This window comes from Pogoniulus pusillus, chromosome 15, assembly GCF_015220805.1.
Source record: "Pogoniulus pusillus isolate bPogPus1 chromosome 15, bPogPus1.pri, whole genome shotgun sequence".
Classification (NCBI taxonomy): domain Eukaryota; kingdom Metazoa; phylum Chordata; class Aves; order Piciformes; family Lybiidae; genus Pogoniulus; species Pogoniulus pusillus.
The window spans coordinates 10289865-10305751 of record NC_087278.1 but is presented as its reverse complement, the minus strand read 5'-3'; the positions used below and the strand labels follow the sequence as shown (position 1 = coordinate 10305751).

At 43.0% G+C, this 15887-nt stretch overlaps 1 protein-coding gene across 7 annotated transcripts in view; it reads right to left on the bottom strand.

Moving 5' to 3' along the window:
- Positions 1 to 15887, bottom strand: part of RBFOX2 (RNA binding fox-1 homolog 2) — a 171951-nt gene that overhangs the window by 8461 nt on the left and 147603 nt on the right. For 5 of the 7 annotated variants that reach the window (XM_064155348.1, XM_064155352.1, XM_064155354.1 and 2 more), the window contains 6 exons: positions 15594 to 15686; positions 12618 to 12678; positions 10344 to 10397; positions 10117 to 10209; positions 8876 to 9008; positions 3683 to 3722 (listed from right to left, as the gene is read on the bottom strand). In XM_064155348.1, the coding sequence (XP_064011418.1) occupies positions 3683 to 3722; positions 8876 to 9008; positions 10117 to 10209; positions 10344 to 10397; positions 12618 to 12678; positions 15594 to 15686 (474 nt within the window). The remainder of the gene's footprint in view (positions 1 to 3682; positions 3723 to 8875; positions 9009 to 10116; positions 10210 to 10343; positions 10398 to 12617; positions 12679 to 15593; positions 15687 to 15887) is intronic. The other 2 variants (XM_064155349.1, XM_064155350.1) reach the window with 2 other exon arrangements.

Below are 15887 nucleotides of genomic sequence, written 5' to 3'. Positions count from 1 at the left end.
GTCCAACAACCATACTGGCTTAGGTATTGACAAAAGCCTAGATTTAAAATGACTCAATCTGTGGTGGTATCATCCTTAGCTCAACCACAAAGCAAGAAAATATTGCTTTGTTGTTTATTGTTTTAAATTCCTTAATACTAGATGCCAGCTTTTACAATATTGTCATAAATTCTCTGAAATAACACAGACATGGCAAAACAACGTACACATGAAGCTGCAATCCCAGCTAAAGCAGCATTCCAACTACTGAGCATGTTAATGTAGATAAATGAGCATTTTAAGACTGTACAGTGCAGCTCAAAATATGTCCATCTTCTCTTCCACTCTTCAGGTCCATATTAGTTGATCAATCCAATGAAAACAGAAATCCAGAACTAGAGCTTGCTTTGTCATGGTATCCTACATTGTAAGCCTCACTTTTCTTTTTCCCTTGCTGCCATCAACAGGTGCACAAAGTATGTTGCTGACTCTCTTTACTCCAGAGTCTTTATGCCACAAGACACAAGCATTCCATAGCCCTGGAGAAATGTGTAGCTCATAGTATCAGTCAGATACATTTGACAACTTGCCAAGTTTAGGTAGCAAGCCCTATTTTGGGATCTTCTGTAGTATCTCAAAAGTGTCTTCCCACCCCCAAAACTGCCTTAGAACAGAAGTTAAAGAAGCGGAAAGGGCTTGAACAGCTTCCAGTAATTCTGTATTAGAAGGGTGGCATACGTGCACCAGGAATGAGCATGAATGAATTAAAAGAGGTGACAGGACAACTGTGTCCATTGTAGCAGGTGCTTCTACATGGTAATGGGACAAGCATGACCTTGTTAACCCTTCCATTGAATTTACATTATTTTTTTTTCCACTGAAATGCCACTCGGTGTGACATCTGGACACACGCTGCCCTGCTGCAGCAGGGGCTTGGACCACACGTGAGTCTGCACTGCCCTAAAACAGCCTCTGTTCCCATCTCTAACGTGGTGCTGGAATGGTTAGTATAATTCAGTTTTTTCCACTGCAATCCACAATCTGATTGGTTGGCAGGTCACACTGGCACTCCTACCTGAGGTATTTTAGCGCTAATGATTGGTTCCTGTAAGACTATTCTATAACAGAACACAGGAAGAGCAGTTCAAAAAAACACAGCTGTGGAAAGAAACAATCATACAAACAGCCCACGGGGGGCTCACCAGCCTTTTCTTTCCAGTGGATGCAAGCACGCTTTTCACAGGCAACAGCGGTCTTCACACTGGTGGGTTTATTTGGGCTCCCCCCCGCCACCCAGATTGGCCCCCTTGTAGAAGAAAGATAACCTTTCTTGCCATCCAAAATTAAGCCCTCTGCATCCTGGGGCAGGTTGTTTTATGAATTCGGGTGTCTTGCCAGAGTGAGATGTATCCAACAAGAGATGGAATGCCTTCTTCACAGAAGAAATGGCTAGCAGGATGGTTGCCCCAGAAAAGAAAAAAGGAGTGAGGAAGAGGAGGAGAAGAAGAATGAGAAGTCGGTGCAGAATGTATGCAGAAAAGGAGCCCAAACTTGGGATGTTTCCCCTTCATCTTGCCTACCACAAACCACTTCCTGACACAGCTCAGCTCCTTTTTACCCTTCCTTGTCACAAAGCTACAGACTCAGAAGACCCAAGGGAATGTCAATGAAACTTTCCCCTCCAGTCCTGATTAAAGGGTCCTCTGCCATCCTTTCCAAAATCTGAACAAGCCTTTTACAGCAACCAAAAGGGATGGAAGCACTGCAGTGAAAGGCAAAACAGGGACACAGGGACACTGGAATTGTTCCACCTGTGTGAAGCAAATTGTTTAGAAGAATAACTCCATCTTTGGATTATGATAACATTTTCCTGAGCTCTTTCAGATGGCTTTAGGCAGCAATAACATAGGAAAAAACACCTCCATCCACCTTGAAGATTCCCCTCTTCTATCATACTGCTTCCTGACAGTGAGACCAGAGCCATCAACAACAAAGTCATCAGAAATCCACCTAAAGGTTCTAACCTGGAGGCTTGTTTTAGGCATTACATGATGCTACTGCATTACAGCACCAAGTGGTTACAAACATTCCTCATTATTAAAGTCTCTTGTCCCTAAAACATATTAAATAAGCCTATCGCCAACTGCAATGGAAACTTTCTCAAAAGAAATATGGAGTAACCCTGCCCAGTCTTCCATTTCAATGCCACAGCCTCTTATGACAGCATACTGTGAGGGAGGAGGCTCTAAGAACTGCTCATTTGCTGGCTCACTTCTGGTAGCAAAGTCAGTGGTCTGTAAAGCAACGTTTAAGGAGCGAGGTGGGAAAACCCAGAACCCTCTGCAGACCTTGACAGCTTTGTAAAGGAACACCTGACTAGGCAGATCAGTTTTTAAAGGACTACGCATACATCAGTATCCTTAAGGATGAAGACAGGCACCCAACGCAGAGAGCGCATCTTCCACCTGCTGTAACTGCATTGGGAAAAGCACCTCAACAAGACATAACCCTTCACATAAAGCAACAAAATCCAATAGCTAATTCCATCCACCTCAAGTCTAACCCCAGGGTCCTATTTATAAATGTCTGGAGTGGCATGCTCAAAGGAGCAGGGAGGTGAAATCCCTAATGACACCTCTGCCACTATGCAATACAAATCTTCCCCAGTTCCAAAGAGCTGTGACCTACAACACCATGACAGGGACCTCTGCTAGAGTTAGGCAGCCCACAAGCTGTGACAGCAGTAGTGGACCTGAATGCTTTGGCTCTGAAAGGCATATTCTTAAGATATTTGCTCTGCAGCAGCTCTCTGTCAGAAAGGAAACCACTTTTCTCACTGGCCAGTCCACCTCTCCATCCATGAGCTCCCTGTGTGTACACAGATGCGCTGGAGATGTGCAATACCGACTGGCTGGGTAGGACAAAGGACAGGGCAGTCTCCTGTGGCATCAGAGCTAACTCTGAGACAGGAGGAGGCTGCTCTCTAACTGAACATCTCCACATATTTGTACTTTACAATTCCCCACAGAGGCAAAAGAATCTAGCCTATTTAGGTACCATTTCTACCAGCAAAATGAGATGTCACTTTTCACTCTCACATCTCAGGCTCGATTTTTAATCAGTCCCAGTGTCTTCCCCAAAGGGATGATCTCCACATCCCAGTGGCACATGAACATTTTCAAACATACAGCTCGTTCAGTGTAGTGTGGGCTGCACAAATCAAACCTGAAAGGGCCCCAAGAGGAGAGAGAAAGGGGAGGGCAGAGGGGGAGAAGGAAAAGGAAGGTCTGAGGCTAAACCAGTCCTGTTATTTTTATATCCGAATTATGTAAACTGGAGAAGTGTTGAGAGAAATTTTAATTCACTAATCATCTCTCAGGTTGATTAGTAGCAGTGTGCATGTGGGGGACAGGACACCCAGTTAACTGACCCTGACAATGATCAGGAAACCCAAAGGCTTAGGTCTTGCACCCAGGGGCAAGCGCAGTGACAGAGAAGCATGCTTGCATTCCTAAATATATAAATATATATATATCCACAAGGAAGAAGAAAATCAAAGTAAATGATATTAAAAAAAAAAACCAAAACAACAAACCAAACCAAACCAAAAAGAAAAGAAAAAAAAAGAGGAAAAAAAAAAAAAAAAAAAAAGGCTGGCTTGTCAGGGGTTGGGGACGAGAAGGCTCCGGTGTTGTGTACTTACATAGAGGTCAGCACCATAAAATCCGTCCTGGTAAACCACACTGCAGAAAATCCACACAAAAACAAAAAAACAAAAAACAAAAAACAAAAGAACAGAAAACACATTCCGGTTATTGAGGACGGCAGCATGCACATGCGTTTTACACAGGCAGGTGATGTATGAATCCACAACCTGGGCTTTTGGCAGGAGCAAATCAGCGAGAGAATGTGTGCGCACGCACGCTAGACGGCTCCAAGTCATCTTCCATGGCATGCAAAGGGGAAGGGGCGGGCAGAGGGGGAGACAGTATGCGAAGGAGAGAGGGAGGGGAACCACCATCTTGTACAATAAAGATAGATTCTAGAAGATCTCATGCCCTGAAGAAGAGAAACAAGGATTTAGAAACCTCCACTCTGTTTTTTCTCCTGGAATGGTTTTAGTTACCCCCTAAACACATGGAAACATTGGCTTCATGAAGTGGGCTTGTGAAATCAAGGAGCCCCTCGGAAGGCATCCCACAGGGGGGCTGGAGTCACCTAGGTTGGAAGCACGTTTCAAAGAGTTTGTATGATTACATATTTTGAGCTCCACAGGGCTGCATGACTTTGTTTCATCCATACATCACCTGCTTTTGCCCTGCACATTAGACATGCGATAAGATTTGGCTGATCACACAAGCATGCAAAGTATTATTATTCAGCATCTTAAAGAACTGATGCAACACCTCAGAAAAACAAGTCAATCAATTCTGCTCAAAGTAAACACAGAGAAATGTAATTAAAAAGAAAAAACCAAAAATACCCACAATGCATTGCTTTCACAAGCAGAGATAATGAGCTAAAAAGGTTAGGTGACTGGTCCAAGGTCCGAGAATTGAAAGGTGCAATGGGAGTCCCTGGTAGTAATGACCTATTCCACAGCAGAGAGGAGCAACTGGAAGGGTTTCCATGGGATGGTACTTTTTCTGCTTTAAACCATAGTTCTCTTTCTCTCAGAACTTCAAGCAGGAAAACTGTTAAACCAGAACCTGGGGTTGCCAAAGAGCTGCTCTAATAGGAGCATTCACTGGCCTAAGCTATGCAGCTCACTTTTGGGGACGAGGGTCAGGGAAGGATGAGGAAGGAAGAGAGGGGATGCCCCCCACCCATCTTGAGTTCAGCATGTGCTTGATACAGAGGAATTTCCTCCTGCTTTTCCTTGTCAATAGCTCTGCACAAACTCAAGGCTTTTAAAAGCAGTAGCCCCACTATCTGTGATGTTTATGGATCTGACGTGCATGACTTACCAGCAGCCTCAAGTAAAAAGGTATGGAACACTGGCTTTTCTTTTGCTTATAATTTTTTACTCATTGGATGGAATGTGAAATGCTGACAAGAGCCTGCCACCCTCAGACACCCACCTATTGTGAGGCACGCACACACAGAGAAGCCCAGCAGTCTCGTCAAAAGCCTGCATGCTATTACTAAAAAATAAAGTAAAGAGAAATCTGTTGCAGTGTTAGCTACCGCTTGAATAATTTAGTCTTGCTGCCTTCCCCAGGAAAAGTACACTCCATTCCCAGTGGATAGTTACTATGGCCTTCAAGAGCGCTGGGAGCAGATATGAAGATAGAGACCCTTGTTAGAGGAAAGGGGGAGCCACTTCAGCAGGGAGAAGCAGGCCATAAGATCATGTTTGTTGAAGCTGTTTTTTTACAACCACATAACAAAGAATTTGGCTCCTGGGGCAGTGACTTACATTGCTGGGTTCTCTATCTAGGACCAGGAGTTTTAGCAGTGATACTCCACCTGCTCCTGCAGGAAAGGCAAACGCATGACAGAGGAAGCGACTGTTGGTTTATGAACAGGTTAGCAGTTTTATCAGTTATTCTGAACACAATCAGCCGGATGAACATAAGCATTACCTCATTGGATCAGGCCACTACTCCTGTAACTTAGAGTCCTGTCAGTAAGAGATGCTAGCAGAGCTCTCCAGACAAAAAATGAAAGGAACACTACTAACAGGTAAGAGTAAGACTTTCTGGGTCCAAACAACTAAGCACACATGCACCCTCTTAGCTCTCCTTCAGTCAGAACTGGACTAGCACCAATTGCCAGGACTGAAATTTAGCAAGGTTTATTTCCAACCTAGAATATCTGTATTTGTGATTTTTAATGCTAGCAAAATCTGACAGAATTCCTTCATTTGAGAACCACAGAGACCATTCTGGTCGTGTAGAATGACCAGAAATATAAAACAGCCCAGCAGCCCATCAAATCTCAGCGGCATCTGCAAAATGCCCACCAGCTGAGCTAAACCATGTCCACGAGAAAAAGAAGTATGCTGATTTTGTAAAGCAGCATCGTATCATTTTGGTGTACCAACAGTTCACTGTGTGCAAAATGAAGAAAAAAAATCACTCCAAACCCACAAAGGTCCCTACTGCCTTGCATCTAGACTGACTTTTATCTGCTTTTGGCTTTGAGTCAGTGAATCCTCTATATATTTACACTCCTGGATTAAATTATTCTTTACTATGGCCAGCCTACTCTTCGTACAGGTACTTAATAACCGTGAACAAGTTAATGACTACCCTATAGTTTGAGAAATAAATTTGATTGAGCTTATTTAGTTTTCAGATTTTTACAGTGGCCAAGTGTTTTGGTTTTTTTCAAACAGTTTAACTCTTAGACTTTTCGGTTCCAAGTGCACTTTGTCAGCATTTCTGTTCGGAAAGCACAGCTGCTGCAAACCAGAGCAATACTCCAGTACAGGCTATACTCATACTATGTTTCAGAGGTTATAATGTCTCCTTACCTCTACTGAGCACTCTCCAATTGCTTAGGTAAGAGTAGCCCTTCCATACTCAAGGATTTACATTCCACACATGCATTACTAAATCATAGCCTGTTACAACTATTACAAACATTACGATTTCTCGTGCCTTCCTTGGAGGACCTAGCACTACACACTGTTGGAAATTACTATGACCTGACTGGCCCTCAGGTCTGATCCAGCATGGCAATTCCAGTGAGCTTTTATTGATCTACATTCCCTATTTTTATTATTCTGCTAAGCTCTCAAATGCAGCAATACCATTAAGTTCTGCAATTTAAAATTTAAGCACCACTAGGGTCTATGAAAACCAATTCTTCCTACCAGGTTTGACTTAACCTGCAGCTTGCTTTTACTGTCATCTTTCACATTGTTTTGTCTTGATCGTTCATGTGTTGCTGACTGATCCTCACAGTGTCATCTTTCCATTGGCCAGGAAGAAAGCAGCTGCTGCAGGGTAAGGTATCAAGAATGTGCCAGATATAGAGCAGTGCCCATACAAAGTGGTGGTTGTCCTCAGAGCTTACTGCACCATGAAACTCAATAGCACATTTTGTATTACTCCACCAGGAATCTAAATCTCTCTACAAAATACCTTGTAGAGATTCAAGTCATGATGACAATAAACATCAGTCAACTACATTCCAGTACCTGGGACTGGGGACACTTCTAGGCCATTTGTGAGCCTGCTTTGCTTACTGCTGTCCGGCAAATGCTTACTGGACAGTAAGCTGCCTGTGAAGACATGAAGTCAGCAGGGTCAGGCAAATACAATGTAATGTAAGTAAACAGTCAAGAGACAGAATCTGGAGGGGATAATCATTGGAGCCTGGCTCATAATCCAAATAGAAATAAACCTTTTATGTGGGACTCAGGCTGGATCTATAAAGACAAGTCTAGAGTCCTTGCCAGTGACTCATGAGAGCCTCTTGCTAAGAGTGCTCCAGCTGTTACTCCCAGAGGTGAAGAGCTCATTCCTCTTCCCTGGTGCAAGTATTTAATATTCTGCTAGACAGAAGCACTTAACTCAGCTTTGCTTCTCTGTTTCACTGTGGAACACTTCCTAATAGAACTGGACTGGGTCATTTTTAGAGCAACAGACATACAAGTTGGAGGTCAAAGACTATAGTCAGAGGATACAGATGATGAACTAGGAGTGATGACAAAAAGAAAACCCAAAAGAAACACTGTATTTGGAAGGCATATGTGTTCAGACAAGAGGTTTAAAGTCTTCCAGTGAACTAAATACAAACATTGCCAGATTTGCTGGAAAGCAAAGCCAGACAGACACATGACTACTGCAGCTTGCTTCCTTGAGCTTTACTTTAAATATCAAACAGGACTCTAAAAGGAAAGGGCCAGAGTCTGCTACAGAAGTTATTGCAAACCAGAATGCATCAGGCCAGCTCCTTGCACTAATTTGTACCACTTCCACCCCCTCTTTTTAATAAGAGATGTATCATTTATGTTCTTCCCTTTCGGGGTTAGTCTAAAAGAAAAAAGGATCAGTCCACCTCTCTGTGTTGGGAAGGTTTCATTCCTATTCCTATTCTTTCTGAAAACGTTGCCTGAAAATATGGCAAACAAAATTCCAGAGACAGGCAGTACAGATAAAGCATCCTCAAGATCAGAAACACAAAAAGACAGTTTGGAGGGGATTTGCTGATTTACCTGTCATCCCGTCACACTTAAGGGAAACAAAACTTCAAAACAAAACTCACATACAAACCTACTTCCCTCTACTTTCATACAGCAGAATATTCTTTCTTAACAGCATCTATTCCACTGTATTACTTGTGAAAAGTGCATTCACCAGTGCAGTTAGAAGAATGCTGCACTTTCATTCTCCCTATTATCCCAAACACTCCCAGCTTTAAATTAATGGACTTGGTTCATCTTTGTTTTAAACCTTTTTAAACCGTCTCCAACAAAGAAAGCAAATCCATTGTGGGTAACTGGCTCTTCTGTGTCCTACTGTCAGATGGTGAGGCATGAAGGTAATGGATAATACTCCTTATTCCTGGGTATGAAAACGCAAATAAAGTGCAAAGAGCAGAACCTTTTCATAAATTTTAGACTTTCTCTCTGTGTCCTTCTCAGCAGCACTATAACATATCAGGTTAATGGATGATGAATAGTACTTAGACAAATTGAGAAATTATGAGAAGGAATCCATCAGCACTTTATGCTGTTCTAAGTACTGAAAGTTGTTTCAGCCCAGAACTTAACATGAAAAAAAAATTTAGATTTGCCCCCACTAGATGCCACCGTGTGCAGAATGCTCTGGCACTAGCAATACCCTGACTCTCACCATCTAGACAATTTTAGTTATTTTTAGTTAACTGATTAGCTGTTTGACACGGCTGTGCAGAGCACTCCGCTCTCATGACCAGTGCTTACCCTGGGTAGGCAGGGATGGCTGTGGGAGGTACTGCCCGGACTGCCCCATACACTGTCCTTCCTCGGCCCCTCAGATGGGCTCCCCGAAATGCGGCTGCTGTGGTGGCTGCAGTTGGATAGGGGAAGCCTGGAACTGTAAAGACAGACAAGGCAGAGGGTGAAAAGGATCCGAGCTCCTGCTCAGAGAACAACCACCTGCTACAAACAAAGTGGCACACTAGCTCCACAGCGGTGGGACATTTTGCATCAGTCCTGCAGAGGGGCATGCTTATAACCCAGCAAGCACCCAATACATACTTCCTGCTACACCATGGCCTTTGGGGGGAAGAGGGGTTGCAGAGAGGTTTGGCATGCAAGAGGTTAATGCTTTGGCATGCCTCACCCACCACAACAGGGTACAAATCCCCCCACCTTTTGACACCGCCATGCAGTCTGGTTAGAGTCTGAGAAGCGCAGAGAATTGCTATCAATGTAGCAGGCGGCTCTTCCAAAACTGCAGAGGCTCTTTAAAATAATTTGTCAAGAGGCCCTTAAAGTCCATCAACTTACATCAGTCTCTTCCCTCCTTTCCCCTCCCACTCTTTGCCACCCAATCCTCTGTATGTTCATTTTAAAGCCTGAAAGACAAGATATCCCATATAACAGCAGCAGCAATTTCCCATACAGCGCCAGTTTACTGTGAGCCCACCTACAATTAACAAGTGTGACCAACGACTGGCTCCATGTATAGTGAGGCCTGCATTAATGTGCTTTACACTGGAGTAAACTGGCTCACCATGAAAGGATGTAAAACCTCAGAGGCATCTGCAAACATGTAATAAACAGATACCAAGAGGCAAAGAGCCCCAGGGTGCAAACCCAACCCAACCTGTATCCAGGAGCATGCCACTCGGGGCCCTGCAAACTCGCAGTTTAGCAGCTTGTATAATATGTACTTCAGGGATTTGCCTGTTTGCTTTCTTTGATTTCAAAAGAAGGAGGGGGGCAAGGGAATGCTTCATTCCTCACACACACTCTCCCCTTGTCCTGCAGCTTCCTCATCGCTCAGAAAGACCCATCCACCAGCACAGAAACACACTGCAGATGAAAAAGTTACAGCAACTGCACAGTGTACTTCGGCTCGCTCCCCACGAGACCCATCCTTTCAAGTATATATTATACAGACTGGAGAGAAGAAGGGCAACAGGTCATCGCTAACTCAAACACGGTAATAATAAAGAGGCCAGCAGAGGACTACTTACTGATTAAAGGAATGTAAGTGTTAATACCCCCCCTTCCTGACAGGGGCACTGCCGCATCATTGCCCAGCGAGACATCTGCTTGAAAGCTGGACGCTGAGGGGATTCAAATAACAACAAAAAACAAACAAACAAAAATGTAGAAAAGGTTATAAAGAAACAACAGAATGAGAACATCAAACACCACTGCAGTTAAATGGCAGAAGTGGAAGTGTCTACTTAAGCTCTACCTGCATATAACTCAGGGCCGTACACCGCTCCAACCACAGGACTCAACTTCCAACCTGAAACAACAAAGACTGCAGTGAATGCCAAAATCTACACCAAGAGAAGGAGCGGGCAGCGTGGGTAAGGGGAACAGTCTCTTGCATGCGCCCCAGCTTCACATGCACAGCTCTTTCCAGTTTCTGCTTTGCCTCAGTCCCCTTTGGTGTAGATGGAGGCCAACTGCCTTTTTCTAACATCAAGTTCTAGGTACAGGTTGCTGTACCAGAGGCAACAGCAAATCATCAGATGATCCGCAGCGCGGCAGAGGCAATGCCAACTACCTTATAAGCACCTTGCGACCCTGTGCTCCCTGCGTGACCCTTGCTGTCAGCAACTCCAGCTGCTTCCTGCTTTCACTGGGAACGCTGCGGATCAAGAACCTCTCTAAAGACACCAGCCCAAACTGCCACCCTGGGCAATTTATAGCTTTATTTTCTCAAAGCACCCTTTTGTCTTATTCACTGGGGATCTGCTAAAAAGCAACACTGAATTACCTCACTAACTGAATTACACAGAGATGGTGCAGAAAAGCAATCCAGTCTATTCATCTCAGTTTCTCCTCTCTGTTACTTTAGTATTTCCTGTCCTCTTTACACTGCTTTTCAGGTGGAAGCCTTCTCAGCAAACTGATTTTGTATTAACCTAAAAACTGGCAGAACTGCAAAACACCAACATAAAGCCCACAGGAGAACAGCCCTTGAAGTCATGACTCAGGTATGAGAGGAGGAACCCATTTGCAGCCAAATCTAGAAATCTATGTCATTCCACCCCCATCTTTCTATTGGAGGAGAGATGGGGTATAAAGTTAACGTGATGTGAGCTGGCTTCCACAAAGCATCCTTTCAGGAAACATCTCAGCTGTTCAGCTTGCAATAACAGAGGCATTTTTATTAAAAAAAAAAATCCATACCCTTCCTCTGTCTTGGATCTTGATGCACTTACTGCACTTCAACACCTTTAACCAGACCCAAAACCATATGAACAACTTTGTGAACTGCAGCCCATCCACCCCTAGTCTTTCATCTGCTGGAAAAGTATCTATCAGCAATGCATGCTCCCTCTGCAAAACTGGGCACAGTGCTGCTCCGCTGCCCATCCTGATGGCAAAATACTCAACTGGTAGCAATGAGAGAACTAAGATCAACCCTCAAACTTATTAAGTCATACGACCACTCATGGGTAAGCCTTAAGATTGACCTAATACTAAATATCTTTCTATAGCTGTAAAAGAGCCTTTAAATTGCTGCCTGTGAAAGAAAAATATTCCTGCCTGTTATCAGCATTTCACCAGTAAGCTAAATTTTGACCAGGCATAGGCATTTTCTATCCTTCCTTCCGGACAACACAACATGGCTACGTTGCCTTTTGCTACAAAATCTCCTGGTTCCTTTCAGACACTGAAATTCAGAATCCTAGCCGTTCTGTATGGCCTTATTTCCCCTGCTCTGTAACCAGTTTAAGATGTGTCTGCCAAGAGCCACAAATAAAATTTGCATCTTCTAGACTTAAAAGTTTTAAGTTATATTCAAAGTGGATTCTCACACTAGCAACTACCTATATGTAGTTTCCTTTCTGTAGCTGTTTAGGAACATTTTCAGACCAATAAGATTTTTTTTTTGCCTGCTTCAAGACAAAGACTGAGATTTTAAATCTCAGTATTTAGCTCTGTGGAGGGAAGAATGACTTTTTATGCTATATATGCCTACGCAATGAAGTTGCTGCACAGATAGAACCATCAAGGTATCCTGACGAAATGTAATTCTTCATTACCCAAACAACTTTCCCTGTTCAGGCTCACTGAGAAATGACTGAACACAGGCACAGACTGTAACAAACAGTGAGCAAACAAGCAGCACAGTGCCTCTGTTTCCCGGTTGCTTGGGGACAGATGCACTTTTACAGTTAGAACCTAAACTGAAGTACATCCAATTATCTATGTGTTGGCAATGAGACTCAGGAGTGCTGCACGTTCCATTGTACAGCATCAACTTGTACTAGTGGCAGGCAATCCATCAGTGCTCTTTACACAGCTTGGCCATATTGCACATGTCACTACTCCTCTCCATCCTTGCTCCATAAATCCCTAAGGGTTATACTGAAGAATAATGCTACAAATTAGTGTTTACGGGGTTTTGCTGTTTCTTTTGGGCCCTTTTTTGGTCCTGAGGAGAGGTGATGCTTTTCCCTTCTGTCTTCCAACTTTTCTGGTCATCATTAGTACAAACAGTCTCTCTTACCATTTGCGTAAGGTGTGACCATCTTCTTATTGGTCATCACTCGTGCAGTGGCGTTGTTAACCTAAAAGTAAGAAAGGGAAGGGGGAGGAGAGGGAAGGAAGCATAGGACGTTAGGGAAAATGGTGGGAAACTCTCCAGTAACACACACACACACACACATTATAATTCTCTCAGCAAAAAAAAAAATTAAACTAGTTTTATAAAAATGCAATCTTTAAATTACTTTTAATAGTTGCCATTTCATTATAAAAGTTAAGTTAAATATGGCACTTTAAAACTATGCATTAAACAACAGGCCAGTGAGAGTGAAGTGCAGATTCTCCACCACCACACCACATGCTTATTGTCAGCTCACGGATTGAAAGGGTAAAACTTTGGAGATTTTGTCCAGGTTCTATTCAAGAAGCAGAAGTAACTTCTGCAGCCCAGGCCAAGGGAACTGAACCGGGTGACATACAAGGTGACTTGTTTCTCAGGCTCACCACTGTGACTGAAGCCCAGCAGGTCACTGGCAGGCATAGTTTTTACACAGAAAAAGGCAGCCGGGAGTCCATCAGCTTTAGATTTGGACTACCAAGGGTTGAGAAGATTTCTGAACACCATCAAGCATCTGGACTGTCTATATTCACAGATTTCCTCCTTGTGATTTTCAGATCTTTTCCCAAATTGTTTCCTTGTCACAAATCTAACGGAACAAAAAGGAGAAATAGATAGCAATAGAGCCTAGGTCTTTTTTGTAGGTTTATAGTGCCCTCCACCCTCCTAACAGAGCTCTGTAGTTTCAAGCAGTTTGATTGCTCAAGCAAGTGGGGGGTTACCACAGAGATGGTGCTGATAAAGAAAAGATGGACCAGTTTGGAAGCCAAGTTACTGCAGCCCTGTGTCAGACAGCCTCAAAGTTCTTGCAAGGAGGGTGAAGTCTTTGTACATCATCAGTAATTTATCAAAACCTATGCCAAGAAATTGAGGTCGGAGTGTAAAAGAAAAGAAAAATACATATATAAAAATAAAAGCTGCCTTGGGCACTTGAGATTTATGGATGGTGAGCTTATGCAGGGTGGGGAGTCTGGAAGCTACATTTTACTCTCCTTTCAGGCCCAAAACAATAGAAACATTACACATTTAAAAAGAAAGAATGGGAAACAACAATGATGAGACTGAGAGCATGCAGTTAAACACACACAGATAAAAGAAAGAAAAAAAAAACAAAACACAACCACAATTGATTCAGAGGGTGGGGAAGGGAGGAGGAAGGAGATAGGGTCTCACAGACAATCATTAAGATGAAGCGAGTGCCTGAAATCAGCTGCTACAGCAAAGTGCAACACAAGCACTTAAAGGAAAAATTGCCAGAACCGATCAGAAACCACCAGTCAGCAAGAGACCAACAGCTGCATTTAACCAAATAAAGAAATAAAACGGGGAAGGAGGGGGAGAGAAAGAAAAAGAGAGAAAACAAACAGTAACAGCTACAAACAGGTCTCAGAAAGAGCAGCAGAAAGAAGGGGCAGAAAAGAGAGAAGAGGAAATGGGTGCATTAATAAAAACCAGCCAAACTGGAGTTCAGTAACTCTGAGTAAGATGTGCAAGGGGAAATCACCATGAAGTCAGTAATCAAACAGCTCAGACTGCTACAAAACGATAATGTACATCCAAAGTCCAGGCGGCATTACTCAACAGCATTGAAAATAAAAGGGGGGGAGAAAGAGGGAAGGAGGTGGGTGGGGACAACAAGTCAAATCACATTTCGTAGTGTTAATGTGAGATGGCAGATGGATTTTTTTTTTCTTTCTTAATTTATTTTTTAAATAATTTTAAGAAAAATAAAATATTTTGTTGTTTTCTTTTTTAAAAAAAAAAAAAAAGAAGGAAAAAAAATAAAGCTTCTTCTCTAGCGCTTTCGTTTCACTTACCGCCAACTCGTACCATCGCCAGCATTGTGTATAGTTACCATGGAAAGAGTGAGTCAAGTGAAGGGCCCTAAACGCTAAACCATCGAAAAGGGAAATAAAAAACAAAACAACAAAACAAACAAAACAAAACAAAAAAAAAAAAGGCAAAATATGCAGACATCTTACTCAAAAACGGTGGCTTTTTTCTTTTAATAGTTGTACTTTTTTTTTTTTTTTTTTTAAATCCAAAGAAAGAGGGAGGGAGGGAAGACGCCAGTTAGCCTTCAGCACAGTGGAACACCAAACTGGTCAATAGCATGCCCCATACGAGGCCGTGATGGCCAGCAACATTAACCCTTTAAACTGGTCAACAGCATGCCCGATACATGGCTGTGATGGCCAGCAACATTATCCCTTTAAACTGGTCAACAGCATGCCCAATACACGGCTGTGTTGGCCAGCAACATAAACCCTTTAACCCCCTGTGGTGAGAGCTAGAAACGTTAAGGATTGGCTTTCACCAAGCTGACTCTTGACTGCAGGCAGGTCAAGAAACCAGCAGCGTGTACAGCACAGCCCACTCAGTGCTTCTGCCCCATGTCTCCCTTCCCTTCCCACCAAGGGCATCATCTCACACTTGGGTGGAGGAGAACTGGCCTCAGAGGAAAGAGAGGATACTGGCTGGCCCCCTGCTTTCTTTTTTGGACACAGAGTTAGAGGTTGGACAGTACTCTTTCAGTTAGTTTTGTTCAGGCCTGGTAACAGGAATTCGGAGCCTCGTAAACTGAAGCAAAGGAAAAATCAAGACAGCAGAAGGGCAAAAATTTGGAGTGGGTGGGGGAAAAAAAACCAACTTAACAAAAGAAGAAAGAAAAGATAAAAATTACCCAAAACAACAATAAAAATATACCGTAAGGGGTGTAAATTTTTTTATACATTTCAGTGCAGGGAGGTGAAGGACACAGACACAAACACACACGCACACACGAGACTGGGATCCAAATGTGAAATAAGTGAGGCAAGACACAAAAAGAAATCAAAAGAATAAATATAAAGAAGAAATTGAATTACTGAAGACATGCACCTCGATTTTACGGCCCTCTACCACGGTGCCGTGTAATTTCTCCCTGGCCCTGTCTGCATCAGCACTATTCTCGAAAGTTACGAACCCGAATCCCTGCATGCAGCGGGAGAAGGGGGGAAAACATGCACATCGTTATATATTGAAATACTGATCTCTAGGTAAATAGAGAAAAAATATCACAGTATGAAATCGACATCAGCACAACTCAGCAATAACCTCCTAGAGTCACATTGTTGGTTCATGCATGTCTCATAAATGAAAGAAATTAAATTTGATAAAATAAAGGAGCTGTAA